General features: G+C 41.7%; 1 protein-coding gene across 2 annotated transcripts in view; it reads left to right on the plus strand.

Annotated features, from left to right (window-relative positions):
• Positions 1-21,640, plus strand: part of LOC132887851 (golgin subfamily B member 1-like) — a 225,383-nt gene that overhangs the window by 83,443 nt on the left and 120,300 nt on the right. Inside the window, exons 13-16 of one of the 2 annotated variants that reach the window (XM_060923586.1) lie at positions 1,425-1,516; positions 1,772-1,931; positions 13,599-13,711; positions 20,122-20,245. In XM_060923586.1, the coding sequence (XP_060779569.1) occupies positions 1,425-1,516; positions 1,772-1,931; positions 13,599-13,711; positions 20,122-20,245 (489 nt within the window). The remainder of the gene's footprint in view (positions 1-1,424; positions 1,517-1,771; positions 1,932-13,598; positions 13,712-20,121; positions 20,246-21,640) is intronic. The other variant, XM_060923587.1, reaches the window with a different exon arrangement.

Raw genomic sequence — 21,640 nt, forward strand, 5'->3', positions numbered from 1 at the left:
TAATTGATTAAGATCCACCCATGTTTAATCAGTGTCACATGATCTGTCACATGACGTCTGTATAAATGAACCTGTTCTGGAATGACCTTGACTCTGCAACACGACTAAGCAAGCAACATGAAAACCAAGGAGCACTCCAAACAGGTCAGAGACAAAGTTGTGGAGAAGTATAGATCAGAGTTGGGTTATAAAAAATATCCCAAACTTTGAATATCCCAGGGAGCACCATTAAATCCATTATAGCAAAATGGAAAGAATATGGCACCACTACAAACCTGACAAGAGAAGGCCGCCCACCAAAACTCACAGACTGGGCAAGGAGGGCATTAATCAGAGATGCAACAAAGACACCAAAGGTAGCACTGAAGGAGCTGCAAAGTTCCACAGCGGAGATGGGAGTATCTGTCCATAGGACCACTTTAAGCCATACACTCCACAGAGTGGGGCTTTATGGAAGAGTGGCCAGAAAAAAAAAGTCATTGCTTATGAAAACATGTTTGAAGTTTGCCCAACAGCACGTGGCAGACTCCCCAAACACATAGAAGAAGATTCTCTGGTCAAATGAGACTAAAATTGATCTTTTTGGCAATCATGGGAAATGCTATGTGTGGTGCAAACCCAACACCCTGAGAACACCACTCCTATCGTGAAGCATGGTGGTGGCTGCATCATGCTGTGGGGATTTTTTTTTTTCATTTACAGGGACAGGAAAGCTGGTCAGGACTGAAGGAAAGATGGATGGCACTAAATACAGGGCAATTCTAGAGAAAAACCTGTTTGAATCAACCAGAGGTTTGAGACTGGGATAAAGGTTCACGTTCCAACAGAACAATGACATACTGCTAAAGCTACATTGGAGTGGTTTAAAGGGAAACATTTAAACATCTTGGAATGGCCTTGTCAAAGCCCAGACCTCAATCCAGTTGAAAATCTGCGACATAACTTGAAGATTGCTGTACACCAACACAACCCATCTAACTTGAAGGAGTTGGAGCAGTTTTGCCTTGATGAATGGACAAAAATCCAAGTGGCTAGATGTGCTAAGCTAATAGAGACATACCCCAAGAGACTTGAAGCTGTAATTGTAGCAAAAGGTGGCTCTACAAAGTATTGACTTTTTTTTTGGGGGGGGAATACTTATGCACACTCCAGATTCCTGTTTTTTCATCTTAATTACTGTTTGTGTCACAATAAAACAACAATTTTCACCTTTAAAATGGTAGGCATGTTGTGTAACTCAAATGGTGCTCACCCCCCAAAAATCCATTTTAATTCCAGCTTGTAATGTGACAAAACAGGACAGATACTAAGGAGGATGAATACTTTTGCAAGACACTGTATATTCTTCATATACATTTATAGTTATATGCATGTAAAATGTTTCATACAAAATATAACCATTTGCTTGGTTGTTATGTTTGTAGATGTTTTAGAAGCCAAGCTGGTGGTTTATGAGGAACAACAGAGAAAAATGCAGGCCGATCTGGAACAGGTCACCAAGAGAGCTGCCTCCCAGGTCAGATATTTTATTTTATTCACACTGTACAGCATGTAGGCTGTAAGCAGTTGGGACAATAACGTATTGAGGCGCAACGGTGGTATGGTTTCATTGTATCAAGTTTTCCTCTTCAACAAACCACATTGATTAACACAACAGAATTCTGTTTTGAACAAAAAGATCACACACTGGATGTGTCTTATTGTTCGATGATAGATTGCTAAATAATAAGGATTAGCTCAGCAAACTGCTAATCAATTATCTCCTCTGTAGGCGAGTGAATCTGGAAGCGTGGACGATGCTCAGAGTCAGGTGATGGAGTGGCAGGATATGATGACGATGGTGGCTGAGGCTGAAGCAGCACGAAATCAGATCCGAGAGGAGAAAAACGCACTGGAAATCCGAATGAGCCACATAGAGGAGGAAAGAGAGGGTGAGGAGAGAGAAAATTGATGATGATAACCGTAATAACCGCAGCTGTCCTCTGTCTGAGATGGTGCTGTGTCTTCTATTCTTTTTTGGAATGTGATAATTTCTTTGATATCAAATCCAACGTAACAATTTTGACATTACCTTTATTTGACAGATATTTTATTTATCCACAAGGGAGGAAATAATCGTCGCATTAACATTAAATATTCAACAAGCAAAAGGTCTTGCACATTGTGAACATTGTTTTTTTTTTTCTTTCCATTTTTTCATGTAAGGGTTAAATCATGGTCCCTTGTTTTTATGCTTTCATTTTCTTTCCACCATCAATGAGCTGAGCATTGGCCCTGTGCCTCAGCCCCCATCACGCCCCGTGCCTTTCATCTCCCCATTCCTTTCTCCCTCCCTCTTTGTGATTGGTTCAGCCAAAGAGAAACAGTTTCCCGTCAGTTTTGTGCATGCAGGTTTCACTCGGCATCTGTCTTCCTGCTGTACTGCTTCCTATTTCCCATAATCCTTTTGACCCATTAATGCGGAAACAAGAGCAGTACAGCCGAGGCTGATGTCTGGCATCATTTCCTTTATTTCAGCTTCCTTTTTTCCCCCCTACATATTTTAATTTTTATTTATTTCCTGTATCTGATGACCTCTTGGTGACCAGGCCCGGCCCGGCTTGACACTCACCTGCTGTTTAATACTCTAGTTGCTATAATGTATATATTTTTGGTGTTGGTGTTCTAATAATATCTGAATAGGCATGTGTGGATTTGCAATATACCAATATAATCACGGTGAAAGGAATCGCCTTTAAAGTGCCATTCCACCATTGGATGTATTCTTTGGCATAAAATACAATATATTTTATGACAACATGACTAGACAGAGAAATCTTTTAGCTTCAAAATGATATATCAAACATAATTTTTTGACAACGACAAGTATATTAATTTTGCGACCAAAGTCACCTACCCTTTTAATTTCCGCGCGGTAGTGAAACGTGATGTCATCGGCAGGTTCCCCTTCTTGTGTACCACGTGTCGGTCTATTTTTAGACCAGGAAACCCCCAAAGTGAGAGAGTCATTTCTCCTCGTATATGGGGGCCAAAAAAATTGCGAAAAATTTTGAGTTAATCTTTCAGTTAGCTAGATTTATTGGTATTAGCTAGATTTATTGGTATTATTTTTATCACGTTCTATCCGCCATTGCTGATAATATGTGCCACGTCACACGTCACGTGGTACACAAGAAGGGGAACCTGCCGATGACTTCACGCGCGGAAATTAAAAGGGTAGGTGACTTTGGTCGCAAAATTAATATATTTGTTGTTGTCAAAAAATTATGTTTGATATATCATTTTGAAGCTAAAAGATTTCTCTATCTAGTGATGCCATTTATATATGTTGTCAAAATATATTGTATTTTATGCCAAAGAATACATCCAATGGTGGAATGGCACTTTAAGAAGGACCCTTATGCTGAGTTTGGAATGGGGCAGCTGTTATCTCATGGCCCCCTAAATGCTCCATTATCATCAGCACATGCCTATTTATATCAAAGGCCTAATAATGGTGAACCATATTTTAATATTTTGTTAGTTGTGTAACATTCAAATTATACCCAAATTTCATATTTTTATATATTTTACTTAGTGTCATATCTACACTAAATATTTAAATATCAAAGAATGGCCTGAATATTTGATTTGATTGTGGCAAACTTGCTAAGTCTCAGAGTCACTGCAGATTTTTTCATTTAGGAGTTGGAGCATCCCTTTTCCTGATTTGATTAAACTAGGTTTTTACATTATTGGTTTGCCACAGTTTTTGGCATCATAGTCATAGCATTTTTTCCCCCCCATTTGATTGGATTGAGATTGCTTGTGCTGGGGCCTGGCATTGTTTACTTCACATTATTAACCCACATACACATTTTGTTGTTTTTGTGTTTTAACCGGCTGTTCCGTGTACTAATTCTAACATCACTATTTTAATGCTACTTTTTTTTTTTTTAACTCTCCTGTCACATTCGCTGCAATCTGACACAACAAAGCAATCAGCGGTGTTCTGTTGCTTTGAGTATTGCAAGTGGCAGTAAAGGGTCGATTCTAGCACTGATCTCACAAATGAAGTTCACTGTCCTCTTTTCAGAAAATTGCTCTATGAAATCTTGATACTGTTTCAAGAGATGCTCCAAAAGTCTGAATTTGAGGGGAATGAATTGAGGTGACTAATGTGGTAGATTACAGTTATGTATAGGGGTGTTCACATGGCACATATTTGCATCGATGCTGCACCGATGTATTTTGTTGCGATATATCTTACACCGGTGTAAATTTTGTGAAGCGTTCACACGTCACAAACCTGCTTACTAGAGAGAAGCGTGTTAGCACCGGTGCAGCCCCACTTGCGTTCATACGGCAGTTTTTGCGACCGTGCTATACAATAGTAATAATGCGGAAATGAAATGTACTTCCTTTGCCCGGTTGTCATGGCATCACCAAGCGCCGGGAAAACAATGTGGATGAAGACACCAGTGTTGCCAGATACTGCTGACGTTTTCCAGCCCAAAACATGTTCAAATCCGCCAAAATGCACTTAAAACCGCCCAATCTGGCAGCACTGGAAGACACACAGTTCTGTTGTTGTTGATATTCGCCATTTTGGAAGCGCAAAATACCAGGATGCAAATTATGCAATGCCCGTATGTAATCAACTCTCCTCACGCGTAGCGAGTCTACCCCTGTAGCGTTCAGACGTCCCATTTTATATCGGTGCTGCCCCGCAAACTAGCATTTACTCCGGAGTAAATTTCTTAAACCACCTCCCGAGCAGGGTTAGATTTGCACCGGTTTAAGCAGCTTTCAGGGGCTACACCGGTACAACTTTGTACCGTGTGAACGCTCTACCGGGGAAGCCCCGGTGCTACACCGGAGTAAAAGTTGCCGTGTGAACACCCCTTATGAGAATTTCACACAATGCTGAAATTCATTGATCTGTTTTAGATTATACATTCTAGAACAACATAGATCAGCTTAATATATGTTTTTGATTATAGTGGATTACAAATGGCTCTTAGTTGTTCACTCAGACTTTTGGACATTCTGCAGTTCACTATTGCATGTTTACTAAGGCCACACATTTAATTAGTTGGTTCTCTGATTTTTTCATATGCATTAAGGGCTAGCTCTGGCTGCACGTCTTTTATCAGGCAAACCAGTAAACAGATAGGCTAAATAAACGATTGAATTACAGTCAATTGAACATCTACAATGCACAGAAAAAAAGATTTGACCAGGTGTAGGCTACTTCTGATGGCTAAATACTTCGAATGATTTTTTTGTTTGCCCCTCACATCAATCAATGAAATATATAAATCAAACCCACCTCCACAGAGTTGTTGTCCAAGTTGGCACATCGCAGGGTAACAAGCTCACGGCATCTTGAGTACAACTGTGCAAAGTTTTCCCCCTCTTGAATTTCGACACACCTGTCAAAGATTTTACGCTTCTGTTCACTGAATATCCTAACAATCACAAACACAGGCTTTGCAGGATTCCCCTCCACAGTCATGTTTCTTCCACAAGTCTTTATCTAAAGTGAAAGGGGCGATTTGATTGGTTTTCGACGTCACGTGACCTCAGCCTGCAGTCGATTTCAATTTTTTTTTTCCATTTTGCATTTTCTTCAAGCAGCGATTCCGAGAACCAACTAATTAAATTGGTGTGGCCTAATCTTTATTTTTCATTTTGTGTGTCTTTCATATTTAATAGTCTTCGTGCAACAGTAGTGTCAGTTGGCAGTTTTATTGGGAAGACCTACCATATATCTACACTTAGTGGCTGTGTCCAATATAGATGCACTTTGAAGGTACTGACTGTGCTATGGACAGTTTTTTACTGGACGGCATGTTAGAGTTACATAACTAATCAAAACTCTGATGGGCAGAACCAGTCAAAAGTTTGGACGCAGTTTCTAATTCAATGGTATTTTTTTTTATTAATTGTCACTTCATGTCGTAAAGCAATGATGTCGTTTCTCTTTACTTAGCTGAGCAGTTCTTGACATAATATGGATTACTACAGTTGTGGAATAGAGCTGTTAACTATGTTTTTATTATTTACTATAAATGTGTGAAGAAGGCAAGAAATTGCACTAATTAACTTTTGACGAGGCGCACTTGTTAATTGAAAAGCATTCCAGGTGACTACCTCGTGAAGCTGGTTAAGATAATGCCAATAGTGTGCAACACGTCATCAAGGTAAACAATGGCTACTTTGAAGAATCTAAAAGATGAAACATTTTGTTTTTTAAACACGTTTTTGTTTACCACATAATTCCAGATATGTTCCGTATGTTATTTCATAAGTTGGATGTCTACACTGTGGGTGGTAGAAGAGAGCAACTGGACTTGTTTGAAGGTTCTTGAAAACGTTTCACCTCTCATCTGAAAGGCTTCCTCAGTTCTGTCTGACTAATAGGGAGTATCAGGTATTTATCCTCTCATGGATCATAATAGAATCAGAATTCTGATGGCTGCATAGTAGGTGGCTGATAAATGATGTCTTAAGGCCAATTTATGCTGACAACCCAGTCCTCGCAGATGGCGTCGCAGATGGCGTCTGCGAAGCCCCCCCCCCTTTGCAGACGCTCTGCGTGCACCTCCCAAAGATTGTGACCACCGCAGACAGCCTCGCAGGCAAGAGGGCTCTGATTGGTCCACTCTACATCCACTGTACACGCACTTCCGCTTCCCTACTTTCCCGGTTTGTTTTCACGACCGCCATTTTAAAAAACACGAGCGAAGATGGAGCAGCACGAAGAGCGGTTGATCGAGGAAGTGAGGAAGTACGTACATCTATACGACTCCAGTTCTAGTCATTATAAGTAACCGGAGGATAAACACTCCACTAACCACACCCACCAACTACTCCTAGCGACTTCGCGCCCCCTTGCGTTGTGGCGGTGAATAACATCGCGCACGCCTATTACTCCCCGCCCAACGATAAATTACAACTGTCTGCGAAAAGCTATCTGCGAAAGCCTTGTCGCAAGAGCATGCAGAGGCCTTTAGACCCCCACCTCTGTTCAGTGATGGCCGTTCCAGGTTGATGAAAAAGAACGATCCTCTCTGGCTAAAATGTCTGCCAGTTTTCTGGAAGTCCTCTCATACTCCCGCACCAGTCGAAGGGATCTCATCCCAAAGTGCGTAGAAACATGTCTGTGAAGATTCTCAGTCATCCAGGTCATAGTAAACTGTGGGTGGTAGAAGAGAGCAACTGGACAGAGGTGGGGGGTCTAAGACATCATTTATCAGCCACCTACTATGCAGCCATCAGAATTCTGATTCTGATTCTATTATGATCCATGAGAGGATACCTGATACTCCCTATTAATCAGACAGAACTGAGGAAGCCTTTCAGATGAGAGGTGAAATGTTTTCAAGAATCTTCAAACAAGTCCAGCTGCTCTCTTCTACCACCCACAGTTTACTATGACTGAGAATCTTCACAGACTTGGATGTCTACAGTGTGGAAAACCGTCAAAATACAGAAAAACCTATGAATGAGTAGGGGTGTACAAACTTTCGACTGGAACGGTACGTGTGTCCTGATTGAGTGTCTGTGAGATTTCCTATTGCCCATCACATACCCACTACCTATGAAAGTAGGCCTGGCTTGTCTGGAGGTAGTCGTGTAACTAATGATGGTGGGCGTGAGTAGGAAGATGCTTTGTTAAATTGACAACTTGTTGATCTAAATTTGAAATCAGGCTTCAGTAGTTGTTAAAATGTTTGTGGCACTGCCATGTGTCTTCCTCACAGGGATAACTTTTGTCTGTGTGATATGAGTTTTCATGGTGGCAGCCAACCCAAACAAAGTCAATCAATATGCCAGAACTTTAATTTCAGCATATATAAATGTTTATGAGCAAACTTGGACAGATGATAAAACGCAACAAAACACACAGGCTCATGCAGATGTTATGACCGACTCTCAAACGGTATTCTGCTGTGGATGTAATGCCTTAGGTATGAAACACAGTGCTGTTATGTTGCATCTGTCTTGAATAAGAAGGCATGAGGGATTCAGCCAAACTTGAAGATCGTGGATTTACTATGTGTAAATAGCCATGAATAAATAACTGAAATATTATATTGCTCCAGGCGGCACGGTGGTGTAGTGGTTAGCGCTGTCGCCTCACGAGCCCCGTGGCCGGCGAGGGCCTTTCTGTGTGGAGTTTGCATGTTCTCCCCGTGTCCGCGTGGGTTTCCTCCGGGTGCTCCGGTTTCCCCCACAGTCCAAAGACATGCAGGTTAGGTTAACTGGTGACTCTAAATTGACCGTAGGTGTGAATGTGAGTGTGAATGGTTGTCTGTGTCTATGTGTCAGCCCTGTGATGACCTGGCGACTTGTCCAGGTTGTACCCCGCCTTTCGCCCGTAGTCAGCTGGGATAGGCTCCAGCTTGCCTGTGACCCTGTAGAACAGGATAAAGCGGCTAGAGATGATGAGATGAGATTATATTGCTTCAAGTGTGAATGGTTGTCTGTGTCTATGTGTCAGCCCTGTGACGACCTGGCGACTTGTCCAGGGTGTACCCCGCCTTTCGCCCGTAGTCAGCTGGGATAGGCTCCAGCTTGCCTGTGACCCTGTAGGACAGGATAAAGCGGCTAGAGATAATGAGATGAGGTTATATTGCTTCATGTTTTCCGGAAAGAAAAATGAAAGTTGGCAGATCATTATAATCCAAAAAAAAGTCAGTCCCCCTCCCGCCAGAATCTGGCCTTCCCAGGCAGTCTCCTGTCCTACTCTTAACCAACTCTTAGGCGTATGGGTGCGGTGCCGATCTCCATTTCGATAGCCCTCTGCCTCTCACCTAGGGTTACAGTGGAGGGCTAGTTCTCTGGTAACCACGAGAGTTTGACTTCCCCACTTGCATCTGTATTGCAGGGTGCCTTGCCAGACAATAGTAGGTACCGTTTTTATGATAGCCTTTGGTATGACCCAACCGTGAGTAGAACTCATGATCTCCCGGTCGAGAGTTGGACACGCAGGCCAGTTTGTGGTCAGATCATTACAATGCTACTGAAGATTACTCTGCCATACTCTGTGCAAGCAAAAGGTACTGATCAAAAGGATTCAGGAACAGTTGTGATTTGGTCTGCGTCATTTCTAGCTCCACCTGTATGTCCTGGCTCATGTTAGAAACTCAGCAATAATGAATCAGGAGGCTGGTTCGATCATATTCCACAACAAGATTGTTTATCTCCAGCTCTTTCATGAACTTTAGAAAAATGGTCATCGAATCCGAGGCAAATAATGAAAGGCAAATGTATGTTTTGCTCGGCTTGTAAGGTGCCTGGGCAAGATACGAATACGGCACAGCTTGCTGCAAAAGTGCATGATCATAATTGATTTGCCAATCTAAGCTGTATTGTCTTGTAGAAAAATGCCATTTGTTTGCCACTATCGATTTTTGTTCATCACCACTACTGCACTGTCTAGATCAGGGGTCTTCAATCCTATCCGCAAAGGGCTGGTGTAGCTGCAGGCTTTCATTACAGCCAAATTGGAGGCTCACTTGATTGTTGACTGGAGACGAGGGTGAAATGATTAAACAAGTGAAATCAGGTGTAGCTCCTGCTTGGTTGGAATGAAAGCCTGCAGCCACACTGGCCCTTTGTGGATAGGATTGAAGACCCCTGGTCTAGATGATATCTGGGCAATGAAGCTTTCTCAGCACAGTAGTGACACTGACCCTGGTAGCGAGTGCTGCTCTGGTCTCAGTGCCTGCGTGCTTACGGATAAAACCATTCTGCAAATTGTGCATCACAGATGAGTTAGTCAGTACATGTAAACCTCCAAAGTGACCTGATAAAATAGCCAGCAAGTGTCGCTACAAGTTAGGTGTACCTAATAAACTGTCAACTGAATGCTTGCCTCTTTGATTTGATTTTTCTCTGTTAAGGTGCAACTTTCTTAAGCCTGTCCCTCCTTCCCCCCCCCCCCCAACCATCACTTCCTTTCATTCATCTTTCAATCTACTTTCTTAGCCAGACTTCACTGTTACCACAAAACAGATGGGGATATGTTTTGTGCTGATTATTCACAATGTTCCACGCATATCAATTAGATGTTGATGGAAGCACACGTTCAGAAATTTCACCTTCTTATCCAAAACCCTTTCACGAACCAGAACCTGGGAGGACTTTCCCAATGCCGTCGAAGCCCGTTCCATTGCAATCGGTTTGTTGCTTTTGGACAATGCACTCCATCATTTATTCCTATTAAGATATTTATGAATAAATGTGCATGGCTTTCATTTATTATGCAAAGACGCACTGACATGTACAGATGGGTCCATGAATACAAGCGCAATACTAAGAGCTGTTTATATTTGATCAGTTATCAACATTTGTATTTGTCTTCATGAATATAATTGTGCATTATGCACTGTGTACATTTGAATTTGTTTATGAATGTCTAGCATCTGGATGTTCAGGACATCGTAAACCTTTTGCTTGTGTTCTGTAGTGCATTGTGGAAACCTCTGATGATGGGGCCATTATTAAAAATGTTCTGTTTCCGGTCCACCGGCCGGGTGAGTGCCGTTTGTGCAGTTGAATTTTTTTTTTTTTAACGCCGGTTTTTCTACATTTTTTTTCGGGTTCGTAAATCTAAAATCGAACTTGACATTTCCGCATTCCCAGGGCTTTCCACTAAGGCTCATACTAGCCAGCCATGACAAATAAGTAGCCGGGGGGGAAGTAAACACAAACTCCTGTGCACGCAGTTCCCAGGGTTAAATGTATTTTCCACAGACCATTTATTTATTCACTTTACTCAAATACAAAGTAAAATGGCAGTAAATCTTCTTTCTTTTCTTGCGTATTGCATCATGAGGCGTTCCTGGCTTGTAAATCTCTTATTTTCGGTGCACGACACATTCACGCAACTGAGCATGCTATGAATTAACAACGACAACGGTCTGCAGTGGGGCTACACAATTAAACACTCAGCAAACATTTCTCCATTTGTGTATGAAAATACACTCCAACCACTCAGTTTGGTTTCATTTACAACCAACGGTGTCTTTTGATGCCAGCACGTAATTGAACGAGAGAAGACTGGTTTACCGGAGACAAAATAAGCGTTATCACTGCTTCTGTTCCCTCCGACACACTACTGCCTCCGCCGCGTGCGCGCGCACTCTGAACTGAATCAGCTCTGCGCATGCGCCGTGCGGCACAAAAAATGGCAGCCACCATGAAGGAAGGCGATCCGGAGTTTTCAAACATTTGCTCAAGTGTGAAATCGCAAAATGGTATTCTAGCGAGCAACAAAATAGTGAAGATTCAGAAAAACAAATCATTCAGTGATCATTTTAATAGTGTAATTTCATCCGAACTAGGCCTAACGGTCGATTTAGAACTACAAAAAGTCCGTGTGTCGGACATTTTAAGTACCTTTGTAAAAGTTTTGCAAATGTTGCAGTCAGCATTTAAAATGCTAACTTAAAGTTTTTGTACAAGTTTCAGTTGATTAAACTGTCATTTTATTAAATGTGTCTGCTTTTGTAATAAAAAAGTACTGAAAGAAAAAGCAAACACAGCATTGCGATTTCTTATCCATCCATTAAAAAAAAAAATCCCTCCCTCCCAACTGAAAATTTTTTTGCTCACCCGGTGGACAGGAAACAGATTTTTTTTTTTTAAGGATGGCCTGGTGCTGCGCTTTGTGCTGCATAGAGCAAGCTGTAGCTGCTGAGTGAAAGTGTCCAGCTTTTCCACACTTAATTCCACTGAGGTTCAATCACATTGTCCTGGGATTAATCATTCTGACTGGGTTCCTGAGCATGAACACGCTGGGTGCTTTGGGAAGGCTGAACTGTCTAGATCAGCGCTAATGCACTGAGCGTTATTTGTGGCGATTCAGCCTAATATATTTAACAAATTATTCACCAAAGATGAAGTGAATATTGGTGAATAATAACGGAGATGAGTCAAGGTTATTATTCACTGAGCCTGAGGAGGATAATTTTTTTTAGTATAAATACTCTGGTGATTATTTAAAAAAAAATTGTATTAAAAAATAATTCATTTCAATTTTGAAAAGCAGCATGCAAATGCAATAACGGCGTGGCGCAGACTTGTCATTTACCGGTGCCAAGTCACATAAAATACTTTGTTTTGAAATAGATAAAATAAATCACAACTCCACCTTACACTACCATTCAAAAGTTTGGGGTCACCCAGACAATTTTGTGTTTTCCATGAAAAGTCACACTTTTATTTACCACCATAAGTTGTAAAATGAATAGAAAATATAGTCAAGACGTTTTTCTGGCCATTTTGAGCATTTAATCGACCCCACAAATGTGATGCTCCAGAAACTCAATCTGCTCAAAGGAAGGTCAGTTTTATAGCTTCTCTAAAGAGCTCAACTGTTTTCAGCTGTGCTAACATGATTGTACAAGGGTTTTCTAATCATCCATTAGCCTTCTGAGGCAATGAGCAAACACATTGTACCATTAGAACACTGGAGTGAGAGTTGCTGGAAATGGGCCTCTATACACCTATGGAGATATTGCACCAAAAACCACACATTTGCAGCTAGAATAGTCATTTACCACATTAGCAATGTATAGAGTGGATTTCTGATTAGTTTAAAGTGATCTTCATTGAAAAGAACAGTGCTTTTCTTTCAAAAATAAGGACATTTCAAAGTGACCCTAAACTTTTGAACGGTGGTGTATATTTGAGCAGACCAAACTTTGTAGCATCTTCAGTGCTTTTAGGAACAGCATTTTCTTTCATCATTTGTAATTCTTCCTCACTTACGGTGACGGCGCTTGGCCCCCATTTTGCCAAATCGCTGGAGGTGATTGGTCAAGAAATTCTGATTATTTCTTGATAATCAGCGCACGAGATTTTCTATAATCACCTCCGTATTTATACTAAAATGCAGATGGTTCATGACGGACAAACTACAACCCGACAAACTCCAACAAAATAATTCCTGTAGTAGATTCAAGCCAGTTGATGATTTTTTTTATTTTTTTTTCCGCTTGCAAAAACAGTCAGTTGTTACTGCTAGGCTTTATTTGATTGGCTATAGAGAATAACACAACTAAGATTATTATTATTATTATTATAATAACAGATGTTTTTTGCAAATTGTATGCCAGGTTCCTCTAGTTCACCTGACTTATTGCTGGTGAAATAAAGGTAGCTGCAACACCACTTTGAGTATATGTTGATGTTAGCTGTTTTTTTCACAACGATTGACTCTGGGATTTTAACTTTTGATCTGTACCAGTGTTAAAGCATACATTTTTAAATAATCCGAATGAGCGGAAGGAAACATCGTATTCGTTAACGTTTGTTAAACAGCTCTTGGTCATGCACTCAGACTGTACATGTCCTCTTGTGCTGCTTTCTGGTCTTCTCAAAAACTGGCATGCATGTGCGCGCGCATGTTGCTTATTCATAGTTCTTCATTTGCTCTTTAACGTCCCCACCCCCAGTCACAGTTCTTCATACCATCAGTCACTTCTTTCTTCAGTTGCTTTTTCTTTCATTCTTTGGTGCACATGTTATTAAACCCCTCATAACTTCCTGTGGCACAAAACTGATTGAGGATGACTGGTTCTTTCCTGGCTGCTCCGATCCAGCATTGGCCAATCGGCAGCGGGAGTTGGAGGAGGAGTTGGCTCAGGCTCGAGGACTCCATCCACAAAAGGGCAAGAAGACTGGAAGCTCTAGCCCGCAGCTCCGCAACCTGCAGGTACGAACAGTGTAACTGTATTAGTGCCATCTGGTCAAGAGAGATTCAGGGTAAAGCTGAGAAATAAACACAGCTAGAGGGAAAGCTTGATAAGAAAATTGGTGCATATGTTTGGAAACTGTTTATTAATTTCACTTCCACTTATTTATTTATTTATTTTTAAGTTGGAAAATATGAAGTAAATGGCTTTTTTCCACACCCATAAAATTGAGGCGCCATTTAATGTTTTATGATTTATTTATATATTGAGATATATTTGTATGATTTTATAAATTATAGTTAAGATATTGTGCTCTTAATTTATTAATAGACTATTACTAATTATGTTACCTGTACATTGTCAGATGTACATTTTATTTCTGAGTTATTTAGGCCTATTCTTGGGTTTCACGTGACGTCACATCCGCCTCATTAGTTATTCAAAACTTTAGCTGGTGGTCTACCAAAGCTCAGTTGACAAAGCGTTTGTACGGAGAAGGTGCATTGCTTGCATGAAAAATGCCTTACGCTTGCATTGTTTTAGGTTGTTTGAATCGATCAAACCGTGAAACTGATAAAAGTTTTTTTAGGGTTCCCCGTGAACTAATAAAAAAGGGTGAACGAACACAGGATTTCACAAAAAGACGTCGAGAAAGGTGGTTTTTGAACCTCTCACTGAAATCGAAGGGAGTTGAGTCGAAGCATGCTCGAGTTTGCAGTGATCACTGGGTGAAAGGTTTGTATTTCCCTCTCAGCTACGTCCTTAGTGTTTCCAAGTACTTTTGTTGCTACATGTCGTTATTTTACGGTGCTTTTTTTAGTCATGAAGTGCTAAAGTCCCCAGCTGTTTCTTTGTTTACTCCTCACAAAGTCCATACGCATGAAGGTCGCGACAAAATTCTTCCCCAGCCATACAGTTACAATGCGCCGTGATCACTTCTCCGTCTTGTTTAACTAAGATCCAGGTCTTTAAAGGGGTTTCTGATGATCTTTGTGAATGATTTAGCTGAGAGATAACAGCCAACACAAGTGAGAATCAAGCAAACTGTTGTTTATTTACACTTCAACTTAGAGCGCTTCATTGTAAAGACATGAACAAAAAGCTTTAAAAAACACTTACACGGGCAAAAACAATACAGGATTCATTCGGCAGCGACTTGATAGCGAGGTCCTTTACCCAGCCACATACAGAAAAGTTGTAAGCCTCCATACTCTTCCATGCTTTCATCTGTTTTGCAGTGTAGAAGAACGTCTACAACACCAGATAGTTTGAGATGTCAGGGAACTCGACTGAAGGGTAATTTTCGAGATCGTATGACAAATCCTTCTTTCCCAGACTGTAGGGGTCGATTCCATTGCACATAGCAATCTTCTGAATTTATCTAAAGCCAGCAGTGGCTTCTAGATTACGAGCGTACTCTTAAGTTATCGCTAGTTGTTTGCACTACAGCAGCTGTTTTGGTTTGCTAGACCAGGGGTTCCCAAACTTTTCCATGCCAAGGCCCCCCAAACAGCATTAGCTTCTGGCCGGGGACCCCCTTTGCAAACCCAGAGACAAGGCTACAAAATATGTAAAGAAACATCAACTTTTAGAATGTTTTCTCTTTTATTCAATATTCAATAATTGTTACATTTGTTTAGCATAAGAATATTATTAACTAACATGTTTTCAACAGGGGCGGCACGGTGGTGTAGTGGTTAGCGCTGTCACCTTACAGCAAGAAGGTCTGGGTTTGAGCCCCGTGGCCGGCGAGGGCCTTTCTGTGCGGAGTTTGCATGTTCTCCCCGTGTCCGCGTGGGTTTCCTCCGGGTGCTCCGGTTTCCCCCACAGTCCAAAGACATGCAGGTTAGGTTAACTGGTGACTCTAAATTGACCGTAGGTGTGAATGTGAGTGTGAACGGTTGTGTGTGTCTATGTGTCAGCCCTGTGATGACCTGGCGACTTGTCCAGGGTGTACCCCGCCTTTTGCCTGTAGTCAGCTGGGATAGGCTCCAGCTTGCCTGCGACCCTGTAGAACAGGATAAAGCGGCTAGAGATAATGAGATGAGATGTTTTCAACACAAATATTTTCGCACTGAACAATAAACTTTTCAACAAACTGTTGATAAGAACAGCACAAAAGAAATCAAACCACTCTCGTGTGTGTGTGTGTGTGTGTGTGGGAGTGACAGACGGTTTACACTAGTGGGAGGGATGGGCTTGGTGGCTCCTACATAGTTTGTCAACCCTGGGCTTAATCTCCGTCAGTGCCATACGCATGTCATTGTCCACATGTAGCTCTATGTTTGGTTTTGAGTACCTTTAAAGTTGAAAAGCCAGACTCACACAAGTAGGTTGTTGCAAAAGGGAGAAGGCATTTCAATGCCCTGTCAGTCAAGCTGGGATAGTCCTTTCTTACATGTAGCCAGTAGTTAGACAGGGGAAGAGCCTCAAAGTCCATTTTTAAATCCCCTGAGTTTGTCATCTCAATCAGCTCCTCCTGTGACTTTAAGTCCAGACTAGAACCAACACCGGGGGCAAAGGGGTTCCTAACCCAGTTTAAATGTGTGTTTTCGAGGTCAGGGAAATAGTCTTTGAAATATCCTTGGAGGTGCTCCAGGTGGGACTGGATCAATGGAGAGACAGAGCCCAAATCATCACATGACAGCAGCTCCTGGTGAAGTAGTGGGAACATTTCTGTAACTCCCTCCTGGAGCTTGTTTGACCACAGCATGATCTTTTTGGAAAAAGCACGCACTTTGTCTTGCACCTGGAGTATGTACGTGTCACGTCCTTGCATGCTTTGATTCAGTACATTTAGATGCTGGAAAATGTCTGACGTATGCAAGTTTGCGGATCCAGGCTGCATCGGTGAACCGATCTGCCAGCTGATGCTTTTCAGATGAGAGGAACTCTGCAACCTCCCTCCGCAGCTCATAGACACGGTTCAAAACTGCACCCCGTGACAGCCAGCGCACGTTCGAGTGAAGCAGCAGCCCCTCAAAACGAGCGCCCATCTCATTACAAAGCAGAGTAAACAGTCTGTGTTTCATGGGACGGGCTTTAATAAAATTCACTACTTGTTTAACCTCCTGTAGTACCTGATTCAACTCGTTATCCAGCCTTTTTGCGACCAGTGCCTCGCGATGGAGCATGCAGTGTGTGGCCACTACATGCGGGGCCTTCTGCTTAATGAGCGCGGTCACTCCACTGATCTTCCCGGTCATTGCCGCGGCTCCGTCCGAACACACCCCCACACAACGGGTCCAGTCCAATCCGTTAGACTCGATGTAATCGTCCAAAACTTGAAAAATGTCTTTCCCAGTAGTTCTTCTTTCAAATGCTTTACAAAATAGTATTTCCTCCACAAATCTTTCCTGTGAAATAAATCTGATGTACACAAGCAGTTGGGCCTCATTGGATAAATCTGTGCTCTCATCCAGCTGAAGTGTGACGTATTCGCTGGCTCTCACCTGCTCCAACAGCTGAGCAGATATGTCTTGAGCCATGTCACCAATCCGTCGGCTCACGGTGTTATCAGAGAGTGGGACAGCATCGATTTTTTTTTTTTTTTTTGGCAGCATCCTCACCAAGCAATTCTCGGACAATGTCTTTGGTGGCTGGTAAAATCAAATCTTCTCCAACTGAGTGAGGTTTTTTAGCACGAGCAATGTGGTACGAGGCTAAAAATGATGCCTTCAGGGCCCGCTCGGGGACAGTAGCTTGCTGGGTGAATGCAGCAGATTGCCTGACCAAATGCTCTTCTTTGCATCTGAAGAAATCTACTGTTTTTTTCGGCATCTGTCGGATGTTTTTGTACCAAGTGACGCTGAAGTTTCGAAGGTTTTAAGCACTCGTTTGACAGGGTCTCCAGACAGAGGACGCATTTCGGGCAATCATGGCCATTTTTCTGTATGGCTGTAAAGCCATACTTAATGTATGCTGCCTCATATTTTCAGATTTTAGTTGGCCCGGACTTCTTAGTTTTTTTCGCAGCAGTGTCCTCCACAGCAGGGCTGTTGGTTTGTTCCTTCGGTCTCTTCTTCAAAAACCTGTCCATTTTGCGCTAGCAATACGCTAGTTTGAGGAGCAAAGCAGCTTGATAAATAGCGCAAACCGCAACGTCACAGGCAATCGGAGAGATGAGCATGGCAAACGTTTCGATATGATGTATTATTATTAATAATTATATTTTAGAATAATGATTAAAAAACTAATTAATATATTTCATAATTATTTAAAAAAAATTTTCGCAATTTTTTTTTATCGTCCCTCCAACTTTCTGAGGCCCCCCTAGCGCCCCCTGGTGGCCCCCACTTTGAAAACCACTATACTAGACCACCAGCAGTTTTACCAGAAGTGAAATCGCTAAGAAAAGTTACGTGACTGAAACCCAAGAATAGGCCTATTATTAGCAGGACTATCTGTGCATTAGGGTTGAGACTGAACAGTTTAAGTTGCTAATAAAATATTTTATTAATATGTATTGCTATATTAACATCAACAGATGTTAGAATAATAACTTTTTAAAATAAAGTGCACATTCCTTTGGATAAACAGATCTCTGTTGCTGCATAATGGAAATGTTATTGGTTATATCAGTCACTCAGTCAATTAGTTAACTGACGGGTCAAACATGCGTTAATAAATATTTACATACTTCACTCAGAGCATGTTTGCACTGCCTAGGCCATGTGTTCAGAATGGATAATGAAAGGCTTGTTAAAGCGCTCTTGTATAGTGAACATGTCCAGTTGGATGTCCTAAACTTGAATACAAGTGCTCTGAAATGTGATGTACCCAACCAGTGGAAATCGAAGGCAGAAAACAGAAAAGGATGGAGAGAGGCAGCTGATTTCATCAAGCATGTGAAACGTGACAAAGTTAATGAGAAGAGTCCACAAGTACAAGAAGCAAAGGATAAAAAGTTGTACCAGACACAGTTTTTTTTTTTTTTTTAAACTTTAATTTAAATTGACAGTTTCTGCGTATACGCTATCTTATTATGATTGTGTCGTACTCACATCGAGTGAAGGTATGTACATACTTAACCTAGTAATGAATATTTATTTGATGATCTGACAGAATTGTACTGTTAGTCTGCTGTTTTCTAATTACTGGTGAGGAGACTATTTAATTAGTTCATAAATAAATAATAATAATTTCAATTTATATAGCGCCTTTCTCAAAACCCAAGGTCGCTTTCCAATTATAGGGGAAAGGAAAAAAAAAGTCGACCAAATAAAGGTCAGACTGTCATTTCCAGTGGTGTAGCAGCCACAGTCCCACCAAAAGGCACACGAAAACAAGTCCCGCCGCAACGGCACCGGGCAACATCACTCGGAACATCGCACCATGGATCCACAAAGCAAGCACAGACGCACTGCCACACAGAGCGCTGGTATGTCCCAAACCGCCTGCACAGCCGCCGCGAAGCCACCAGGCAGCATCGCGTGGAACATCACGCCAAGCACTAAAGCACCGCTGCACAGAGCGCTGGACAACCACGATGTTAAAATGAGCAACAAGCTCACTGCAGTCCATAGCTAGGAGCACAGGCATCGCCCACACCGAACCAAGGCCTGGAGGGAACTGACGCCCAAAACTGGGTCCAGAGCTACACCACAACCTGCGGACAAAACACTCAAACATCAAATTACACAAACACAAAAAAGAAAAACAAAAGAGGGGGGAAAAAGCTCCGGTGGAATCCAATAAATGGAATTATTTATCATTATGTGCAATATGTATGGAAGGGTACTTGGTTGTTTATGTATATTTAGAAAAAGGTTTTTTTTTTTAAAATGTATTATCCCCCACTGGCCGAAAGGCCCGAAGGGGGATTATGTTGTGGCGATATCAGTCCATCTGTCCCTCCGTCCTGGGAAGGGTACTCACCTTCTGAAATCAACTCCTCTCACAATTCTTGGAGGAATTTCACAAAACTTAGCAAAAGGCATTGTTATATGTTGGTAATACGCATATTGCAATTTAGTTCAATTCGGTCGAATTTTTTCAGAGTTAGGGCCCTTGATTACCAAACTTGTACTTTGACAGTTTCATGAAGGTCTGCTCGTCTTCGGAAATCAACTCCTCTTTCAATTTTTGCAGGAATTTTCCGAAACTTTGCAAAAGGCTTTGCTATATGTTGGTAATGCGCATATTACAATTTTGTTCAATTGAATCACATTTCACCAGAGTTATGGCCCTCGATTACCAAGCTTGTACTTTGACAATTTCATGAGGGTCTATTAAGCACTTACAGTTGCCAGCGGGGGATATTGTGCTCTCAGAACACTTTTTTTTTTTTTTTTTGGTCTCTTCAGACTCATGAATATTTCAACATTTTTTATTCTGATATACTAATAAATTAGTAGTTCAAATAAACAGGGTTAGTTATGTTCAATTATGGCATGTATTTTAAACAGTGGTTGACTCTTTGCTGTTTCAGGAGGACTTTGAGTTCGACACCAGGTCATCTTTCCCTGATTCTCGCAACCCCTCAGGCAGTATCGCGCCGATGGAAGGGGAGAACATGGGAGGTTGGTGGCCCGAATTCACTGCCTCAAACACAGGTGTGAAGCACACTAGACGGTTCAGCCTGGCATGCGCTCTCCTCATAGTTTAACATCCTCAAATACTGTATTTGGGTAAGACTCTCACCAAGTGCTCATGTTCATAAAGCAGTATAAAGTAACTGCTTGTAATATTTTGTAATTTGGTTATATGATTCTGATTTTAGTGTTGAAATGGATGACGGGCTGCGATAAAATCAAGTGCTGTCGTTTTTATATCTGTGGCGTTTAAACACTAGAAAGGTGATTAAAGTGGTGTTTTGTTTTGTACTCCTCAAAAGGGGTGTTCACACGGCAACTTTTACTCCGGTGTAGCACCGGGGCTGCCCCGGTAGAGCGTTCACACGGTACAAAGTTGTACCGGTGTAGCCCCTGAAAGCTGCTTAAACCGGTGCAAATCTAACCCTGCTCGGGAGGTGGTTTAAGAAATTTACTCCGGAGTAAATGCTAGTTTGCGGGGCAGCACCGATATAAAATGGGACGTCTGAACGCTACAGGGGTAGACTCGCTATGCGTGAGGAGAGTTGATTACATACGGGCATTGCATAATTTGCATCCTGGTATTTTGCACTTCCAAAATGGCGAATATCAACAACAACAGAACTGCGTGTCTTCCAGTGTTGCCAGATTGGGCGGTTTTAAGTGCATTTTGGCGGATTTGAACATATTTTGGGCTGGAACACGTCAGCAGTATCTGGCAACACTGGTGCAGAGATGCCTACTAGTACGGATTGGCCGTATTTTGTACAGAAAAGTTACGTAAATACGATGTTACGGCAAACAGTGTTATTCTGTACGGAATTATTATAAAGTCTTAAAAAATTCCAATGAGTTGTTTTTAAATGTCCAAGCGACTTTTTCAATCCATGCGCGATTCACGGCTAGGCTCTTTATTTTTACGACAACCACACATGCTGTGTGTGACATGCGCAGATTCCGCACATTTGTTCGCGCTATTTTCGATACGGTAGAATGGCCGTGCATTACACCCAGTCAAAAGGGCAATGGATACGCGCACTGCAAACTGTGTAGAACTGACATTAACATCACTCATGGTGGTCGCGATGACTGCACGTGGCATGTCAACTACAAAAAAAACATATGGAGTATGCTGAAATGGCGAGTCAGGCGGAAAGTAAATCTGGGGGTATCCAGCAGTTTTTTACGAAATCTGTGGATGAAAAGACATGGAACGTGACACGTGCTGATGGTTGACCTGTGCTTGGAGTTGAACTTGCCAATTAGTGCCATGAAATGTGAATTAAACTTATTCAGTTTCTTTTTACATGTATGATTTTTATTCACTGAAATATCAAACACTGGCTGTACTTCTTTAATTCAAAGTCTTTTCAGTGTTGCAAGTGCAAATGTACATGTGGTATGATCAAAAACAGA

This window comes from Neoarius graeffei, chromosome 6 (genome assembly GCF_027579695.1).
Source record: "Neoarius graeffei isolate fNeoGra1 chromosome 6, fNeoGra1.pri, whole genome shotgun sequence".
Classification (NCBI taxonomy): domain Eukaryota; kingdom Metazoa; phylum Chordata; class Actinopteri; order Siluriformes; family Ariidae; genus Neoarius; species Neoarius graeffei.